Source organism: Salvelinus sp. IW2-2015, linkage group LG13 (assembly GCF_002910315.2).
Source record: "Salvelinus sp. IW2-2015 linkage group LG13, ASM291031v2, whole genome shotgun sequence".
Taxonomy (NCBI): Eukaryota; Metazoa; Chordata; class Actinopteri; order Salmoniformes; family Salmonidae; genus Salvelinus; species Salvelinus sp. IW2-2015.
In genome coordinates this window covers 5,912,348-5,921,378 of record NC_036853.1, presented here as the reverse complement: position 1 = coordinate 5,921,378, position 9,031 = coordinate 5,912,348, and the positions used below count along the sequence as shown (strand labels likewise).

Here is a 9,031-nt window from a genome sequence, read left to right as displayed (position 1 = left end):
TATTATCTCACACTCTCTGCTGCAGTCAACGAAAAAACATTATGCTCGGAACCTGTTTGCTTTGACATTTACCCCGCTGCTTGCTACCACGACTGTTTGCGTTGTTGTTTTAACTGCTGAAGGGTAACCGGGTTCGACTCTCGTCATCTGCTTTACCTGTCGTTTAGAATTCCGTCATGCAGATACAGCGTTGACATCACGCACATCGTTAATAGACAGGAGAGGAGGAGAGGAGCTGGTAGGAATAGACGAATGTGACATGTTTATGTTTTGCCGCGGTCAATCCTACACTACATGTACACTACCTAACGTGCGCATTAATTATATCATAGCGCGATATCTTTCGGGGAGAGCAGTGAGTATGTAGGAATTGGATAGGGCCAGGACAGACGGATATTTAAAAGGACCACTGTTGAACAGTATTACCATCGGATGTATTGCTATTTCTCTCTAAATTATTTCACCATCTATTCATTTTTTCCCCAGAGACTTTATGAGCGCTTAGTCACTCGTTTTATTTCAGAACCCTGGACAGCGCTATACCGAACCAAAGTAATGGTCGGAGCGGAGGATAAACTACAAATCATTCTCTTCTGCAACGTGTTCTTACCTGTTATTGATATCGAGAGAGCAAAGTGGAATTAAGAGACGTCTGACCTACGTGTACTGTTAATTGACATCTGTTTCTGTTAATTTTTTACATAACTTTACTTTCACCCGGTTAGCTATTGATTGCGCTAAATGTGTAACTACAAGAGGATACCCGTCTATCTGCAAATGATATCCAACCGACTTGATTTATAGTCTAGGTGACTATGGATTTGTCTCGTTCATAATATTGTCCCGAGACCAACACGTGTTGAGTGTAGACAGAGGAAGAATCATTTAGAGGCAGAAAAACAGCCTTTTGTGTAGGTTGCTCAGACTTAACAGTTACATTTATTTACAGACCAAAACCAAAGTTACCCTTCAGCAGAACTAGTTTTGAGATAGGTTGGCTATTTAATGAGGAATATAAATAGTTTATTTTGTCTTGACAAAACACGCACTTTCAAGAGTTCTTGACGCAGCAACAGCAGAACAATAACAGATGAGAATTAGTCACCAAGATAATTCTCAAACATAAGCAGCATACAACATCTTTCAAACCAAGTTTCTGAGACTCTAAAACTTCCAACATGGCGGTGTCCTGTCAAAGTCTACCCGAGGTTCGACGCTCCATCATCGGCCAGACACTGATCTTTGCCTCGCTGACTTTACTCCTCTCTTGGTCCTGCCCGGCTCTAGGCAAGAAGAAGCTCTACATTGGTGCCCTCTTCCCGATGAGCGGAGGCTGGCCCGGGGGCCAAGCATGCCTCCCTTCCGCTCAGATGGCCCTCGACTTGGTGAACAAGAGAACGGATATACTGCCGGAGTACGAACTGGAACTAATCCACTACGATAGCATGGTGAGTAGCCTAGCCTGATACACTAAATAGCATGGTGAGTAGCCTAGCCTGATACACTAAACAGCATGGTGAGTAGCCTAGCCTGATACACTAAATAGCATGGTGAGTAGCCTAGCCTGATACACTAAATAGCATGGTGAGTAGCGACTAGGCAAGCTATCCTAGATACATAGCCATGGGAGGTAGCTAGCCTGAAAAACATAACATAGCATGGTGAGTAGCCTAGCCCTGATACACACTAACATAGCAGGTGAGTAGCCTAGCCTGATACACTAAATAGCATGGTGAGTAGCCTAGCCTGAAATACACTAAATAGCTGGTGATGTAGACCTAGCCTGATGCACTAAATAGCAATGGTGAGTTAGCCTAGCCTGATACATAAATAGCATGGTGGAGTAGCCTAGCTGATACACTAATAGCATGGTGAGTAGCCTAGCCTGATACACTAAATAGCATGGTGAGTATGCTAGCCTCATACACTAAATAGCATGTATAGTACCTAGCCTGATAACTAAATAGCATGGTGAGTAGATCCTACCTGATACACTAAATAGCATGGTGAGTAGCCTAGCCTCATACACTAAAGTAGCCATGGTACAGTAAGCCTAGCCTGATACAAGCTAATCAGCATGGTGATCAAGCCTAGCCTGAATACACTAATAGCATGGTGGCCTAGCCTAGGCCTAGCCTGATATACACTAACTAATAGCATGGTGAGTAGCCTAGCCTGATACCACTAAATAGCATGAGTAGTAGCACTAGCCTTGCATACAGATGCTAATAGCATGGGTGAGTAGCCTAGCCTGATACACTAAATACGCATGGTGAGTAGCCTAGCCTGATAACACTAAATAGCATGGGTGAGTAGCCTAGGCCTATACACTAAATAGATGGTGAGTAGCCTAGCCTGATACAACTAATAGCATGGTGAGTAGCCTAGCCTGATACACTAAATAGCATGGTGAGTAGCCCAGCCTATACACTAAATAGCATGGTGAGTAGCCTAGCCTGCATACACTGAAAGCATGGTGAGTAAGCCTAGCTGATACACTAAATGCATGGTGAGTAGCCTAGCCTGATACACTAAATAGCATGGTGAGTAGCCTAGCCTGATCACTAACACACATGGTGATAGCCTAGCCTAGCCTACTATACATGCTGATAGGACACTAAAGCATGGTGAGTACCTAGCCTAGCCTGATACACTAAATAGCATGGTGAGTAGCCTAGCTAGCCTGATCACCTAATAGCATGCTGAGTAGCCTTGCTGATACACTAAATAGCAGATGAGTGAGCCTAGCCTAGCCTGATACACTAAATAGCATGGTGAGTTAGCCTATGCCGTAACTACTAACAATAGCATGGTGAGTAGCCTAGCGCTACCTGGATCAACTAATAGCAATGTGAGTAGCCTGCTGATACACTAAATAGCATGGTGAGAGCCTAGCCTAGCCTGATACACTAAATAGCATGGTGAGTAGCCTATGCCTGATACACTACCAATAGCATGGTGAGTAGCCTAGCCTAGCCTGAATACACTAAATAGCATGTGAGTAGCCTAGGCTAGCTGATCACTAAATAGCATGGTGAGTAGCCTAGCCTAGCCTGATACACTAAATAGCATGGTGAGTATTCTAGGCTAGCCTGATACACTAAATAGCATGGTGGTAGCCTAGCCTAGCCTGATACACTAAATAGCATGGTGAGTCGCTAGCTAAGCTATGGCAAAGTGACTTTAAAGTTCCTATAAGTATAACACTTGTAATAGGAATTTCAGAATTGATGCATTGATATGCATGATTCCTTTGTAAACATCAAGTTGTCAAGTGTCTGATTTATGTGGTTTATGGTTGTGTTAATAATTCAGACTGGAGCGTTATTCGTATTGTAGAACAGCATTGCGTCGTAATGGATTGCTGTTATCGCAACTTTGTCTTGCCTATATTTTGCGTAATATGAATATACCAAATCTGTTATGTGTGAATCTGTCATGCTGTCATGCGTGCCATCTATCATGCGTGCATTGTCATGCCTGCATTGTTGCTCTCTGCGTGCAATCTGTAATGCGTGATCATGCTGCTCATGCGTGCAAGTCTGTCATGCGTGCAATCTGTCATGCGTGCGCTGTCATGCGTGCATCTGTCATGCGCTGCAATCTGTCATGCGTGCAATCTGTCATGCGTGCAATCTGTCCTATGCGTGCATTGCTGTCATGCGTGCAATCTGTCATATGCGTGGCAATTCTGTCATGCGTGTCAATCTGTCATGCGTGCAATTTTTCTGTCATTCGCCTGCAATCTGTCATGCGTGCAATCGTCATGCTTCAAATCTGTTAGCGTGCAATCTGTCATGCGCTGCATCTGCTGTATGGCGTGGCAATGTCTGTGCCTGCCATGCATCTGTCATGCGCTGCATCGTCTGTCATGCGTGCAATCTGTCATGCTGCATCTGTCATCGCGTGCAATCTGTCATGCTGCATCTGTTATGCGTGCAATCTGTCATGCCTGCATCTGTCATGCGTGCAATCTGTCATATCCTGCGCATCTGTCATGCCTGCAGTCTGTCTGCGTGCAATCTGTCATGCCCTAGCTGTCATGCGTGCAATCTGTCATGCCTGCATCTGTCATGCGTGCATTCTGTCATGCCTTGCATCTGTCATGCCTGAATCTGTCATGTGTGCAATTCTGTCCTGCGTTGTATCTTCATGCGTGCAATCTGCGTCATTGCGTGCAAGTCTGTCATGAGCGTGTAATTCTGTCATGCTGCTTCTGTCATGCCTCAATCTGTCAAATGTGTGAATCTGTCATGCGTGTAATCTGTCATGCCGTGCAATTGCATGCTCAGTTGCGTGCAATCTGTCATCTGTCGCTGCGTCGAATCTGTCATGCGTGCAATTCATGATGCATGTCAGTGCCTCAACTGGTCATGCGGTAATCTGTCATGCGTGCAATCTGTCATGCGTGCAATCTGTCATGCGTGCATCTGTCATGCGTGTAATCTGTCGTGCGTGCAATCTGTCATGCGTGCAATCTGTCATGCATGCAATCTGTCATGCGTGCCATAATTGGGATAATAAACTGTCCTCTGTGAATTCTCTAATTTCCTCAGTTGTTTTTTTTAATGAGCGCTGTTAGACTGTTTCTTTGATTCATGTTCTTTAAGACGGGCTAAAAGCACTTAGTAGAAAATGTATCTTATGAGCAATGGTCATCATTATGTAGCCTGTGTTATTCTATTGAGTAGAAGCAGAATCACCTTTATTCAAGTACAATTACTGGTGAAATGGTGCTGACATATGTAGAGGAGTATTGGATGGTACTCTCTCTCTCTCTCTCTCTCTCTCTCCCTCTCTCTCTCTGTCTGTCTCTCTCTCTCTCTTTTTCTCTCTCTCTCTCTCTTTCTCTACCATTCCGCCTCTTCTTCCCACCTGCGTCCCTCCTCTCTCTCATGGGAGAGAGATGCCAACACACCACACTCACAGTCTGGAAATAGTGAAATGCACTGTGACTGGCTGGTGTTGCTAAGAGCATTGCTCTGATTGGTTGAAACTGCTCTGCATTGGAACCCCACTTCAAAAGACTGGGGGGTGTAGAAAGGGAAAGGGGGGGGGGGGGTTTGGTTAGAGGTTGGCATAACAACAGTAACCAAGACGACTGCAGTTCATACAAACAGAGAACTACAGATTTCTCTCCAAGAAAAGGGAAAGATTGTGCACTTACTATCGTTGCTTGAACAGGGAAACAGATGGATGGCGAGGTGATGTGAGCCTGCCTGTAGCTTCTATTGAGTGTTCAGCGTAGTTAGCCGAATGTAAGAAGTGCCTTTGGTTGGGCCAGTCATCCATCATAGGCACTTACACAACCACACACAGCCCGTCTTCCAGGTCAGCTGCATGATGAGGAGAAAGTTGACCCCTCGCGGACCTGAGCTCCGACGGGTCTGGTGACGGATTAGGGATTCAGCTCCCAGTGCCTGTTTCTGCCTGTTCTGCTTCCCGAAATGGGAGTGCACTATGTACCGTATGGCCCATTGGACTCTGGTGAAAAGTAGTGCACTATGTACCGTATGGCCCATTGGACTCTGGTGAAAAGTAGTGCACTATGTACCGTATGGCCCATTGGACTCTGGTGAAAAGTAGTGCACCATGTACCGTATGGCCCATTGGACTCTGGTGAAAAGTAGTGCAACCATGTAACGTTATGGGGGCCCATTGGACTCTGGTAAAAGTATGTGCAAAGTTACGTTTAGTGGCCCATTGGACTCTGGTGAAAGTTAGTGCACTTATGTACGTAAGGCCCATTGGACTCTGGTACGAAAAGTAGTGCACTATATTAGAGGTGACTAGGGTGCCATTCCAGACACTTCCCTTGTGTTATCATCAGTAGGCAAATCAAACCAGAAAATCTCCTCCCTCTCGCTAGTGGGAAGTAATGGTCAGTTTTCCCAAAAATGCCCTGGACTTCACAAAGCCTATGAGAGTCACCTATGTTCAATGTAAAGAAGACACATGTTCTGATTTCCTTACCGAGTGTCAGGGTTAGAATCAATGAACAGTCCACTTCATGGAATATCGCTTCTCGGATTGGTGGCTCTTTTTTCGTTTTACTAACACAGCCATTTATTTGATTTGAATAGTAAAAAAGGGGGGAGGCCAACGTTCACCAAACCCTATTCGTGACATAACGTTAGATTTAGCTGGTGAGCATTAGCAATGAGGATTTACAACAAAACATGTCCAAAAGGCTGCATTTATTCTAGTTAGGATGGATGGAGTTTTATTTCTAAGTTAGGATGGATGAGTTTTATTTCTAGTGTATGTGATGGATTTATTTCTTAGTGTAGTTTTTATTTGTGAGTTGGATGGATTGGGTTTAACCTCCAACCAGGCTCCAAACCGTCATCAAAATGCTCTGACTCTCTGTCTCTCTCTTCTCTCCTCTCCCACACCAGGCTTCTATAACCTTCATCAAAATGCCCTCTGACTCTCTGTCTCTCTCTGTCTCTCTCTCTCCACACCTGCTTCTATATACCTTCATCAAAATGCCTCTGACTTCTCTGTCTCTCTCTGTCTCTCTCTCTCCACACCTGGCTTCTATAACCTTCATTCAAAATGCTCTGACTCTCTGTCTCTCTCTGTCTTCTCTCTCTCCCACCCATGGCTGTCTATAACCTTCATTCAAAATGCCTCTGACTCCTCTCTCTCTCGTCTCTCTCTCTCCTCTCTCTCTCTCTCTCCTCACCAGGCTTCCATAAACCAATCATCAAAATGCTCTTGACTCCTCTGTCTCTCTGTCTCTCTCTCTCTCACACACCTGGCTTCCATAACCTTCATCGTAACCCATCTGTCAGGCAACCCACTTAAGTGATGGTTAATAAGCGGTTTTGTTTTCTTGACGGGATTGACTTCTTGCGACCCCTATAAAAAAATCATCTGATATTATAAGGCATCCCTGCACTGTCAAGCTCTTTTCAAAATAGTCAACACTTGAGAATGGCATGATTATATATTTATAAAGTGTTCTTCTCGAGCCTATTCGAATGAATAATGGAAAGTCTATGCTCTGGTGAAGGAAAATGGTCTTTACGATATCGCTGGTACTTCATCCAGATATTTGTATCAGCTGCGCTTGCCATTCCTTCCGGGAGTCTGTAGAACTCTTACAACATTCGTAAATGTTCCTAAAAATCCTGAAAGTCAATGACTGCATTTGGTACGCTTCATAGTCCTGTGCATATCTCCTCTGTCTCACTCTGGCTCAGCCCTTCACTCAGGCAGCAGAGGTGCTCAATACTAAACAGTTGGACAATACAAAAAATATCTACATAGTTTGTGCTGCCAGTTTTTTTTCTCTGTAGGCTATTTGTGTGTGTGTGTGTGTGTGTGTGTGTGTGGTGTGTGTGTGTGTGTGTGTGTGGTGTGTGTGTGTGTGTGTGTGTGTGTGTGTGTGTGTGTGTGTGTGTGTGTGTTGTCGGGTTCACTCGATTTGATGCGTGTAGCCCCAGCTGCACAGTTCATGGATGGCACCGACAGACCCGGTCGCCCTGTTTATAGCTCCCTAGCCAACTTTGCAGTGTTTTTTCTTGTCTGTTATTTTTTTACATGATTTGCTCAGAAAGTTTCTTGTATTATTACCTACAGCCAAAAATTACTTTTGGACATTAGTTCTCGGGTCAGTCACCAAAAATTTGAGCAGAAATTTGACTTCCCTGACCTGGATCCATTGTTTGAACCCGAGGCAGCGCTATACCAAAACGCTGATGCCAGAGAAGAAGAAGAAGTGGGGCCCTAGTCAGACTCAGGCAGTGTGCATACCCTCCACCGCTTCAGAGTATATTACTCGCTAAGGTTCAGTCCCTGGACAATAAAGTAGACAAGCTCAGGGCGAGGATCTTCTTCCAGAGAGACATCAGGGACTGTAAAATACTGTTTTACGGAATCGTGACTCTCTCCGGACATATTGTCCGTGTCCATTCAGCCAGTGGGGTTCTCCGTCCATGGTGCGGACAGGAAGAAAGAACCCTCTGTGAAAAGGGCAGAGCGGTTTGTTTCATGATTAACAACTCATGGTGGGATTGTGGTAAAATACAGAAAGTCATTTTGTTCTCCCGATATGGAATACTTCACCATGAAATACCAACCGCATAACCTCCCGAGTTCATTTTCTTCGGTCATCGTCACTGCTGTGTACACCCCCCCCCAATACAAGACCCTCCCCAGCCCTCCAGGCAAATCAGGTCACGCCTCCATTATGTTCCTCCCCACCTATAAGCAGAAACTTAAACAGGAGGCACCCGTGGTAAGGACTGTTCAACATTGGTCTGACCAATCGGAATCTGTGCTTCAAGATTGTTTTGATCATGTGGACTGGGAAATGATCCGGGTTGCGTCTGAGCATAGTATCGATGTATACACTTACTCGGGAACTGGGTTCATCAGGAAGTGCATAGAGGATGTTGTTCCCACTATGTAAGAATGCTGTTCATTGACTACAGCTCAGCCTTCAACACCATAGTGCCTTCCAAGCTCATCGCTAAACTCAGGACCCTGGGTCTGAACCAGGGGAGAACGACTGCCCCCTCGCCTTCAACACTGGGTGGGGTTTGTCTGAACTGATTGTGACTGGGTGGGGTTAACCTGAACTGATTGTGACTGGGTGGGGTTACAGGTTACCCCACCCAGTCCACACATCAGTTCAGACTAACCCCACCCGTCACAATCAGTTCAGACTAACCCCACCCAGTCACAATCAGTTCAGACTACCCCCACCCAGTCACAATCAGTTCAGACTAACCCCCCACAGCTCACGACTCACATATGCAGTCAGCGTAACCGCAAACCCAGTACAACAACCAGTACAGGCAACTCAAGTTCAGGTTAACCCCACCCAGTCACAATCAGTCAGGTTAACCCCACCCACCAGTCACAATCGTTCAGACTTAATAAACAGGATTCTAATTAACCCCACCAGTCACAAATCAGTTTTCAGGTTAACCCCACCCAGTCCACAATCAGTTCAGGTTAACCCCACCCAGTCACAATCAGTTCAGACTAACCCCACCCAGTCCCAATCAGTTCACAGACT

At 45.3% G+C, this 9,031-nt stretch overlaps 1 protein-coding gene across 1 annotated transcript in view; it reads left to right on the top strand.

Moving 5' to 3' along the window:
- Positions 1 to 18: 18 nt before the first annotated feature.
- Positions 19 to 9,031, top strand: part of LOC111971798 (gamma-aminobutyric acid type B receptor subunit 1-like) — a 32,906-nt gene continuing 23,893 nt past the window's right edge. The window contains exon 1 of the mRNA XM_070446345.1: positions 19 to 1,448. Within this exon, the coding sequence (XP_070302446.1) occupies positions 1,179 to 1,448 (270 nt within the window). The 5' untranslated portion in view covers positions 19 to 1,178. The remainder of the gene's footprint in view (positions 1,449 to 9,031) is intronic.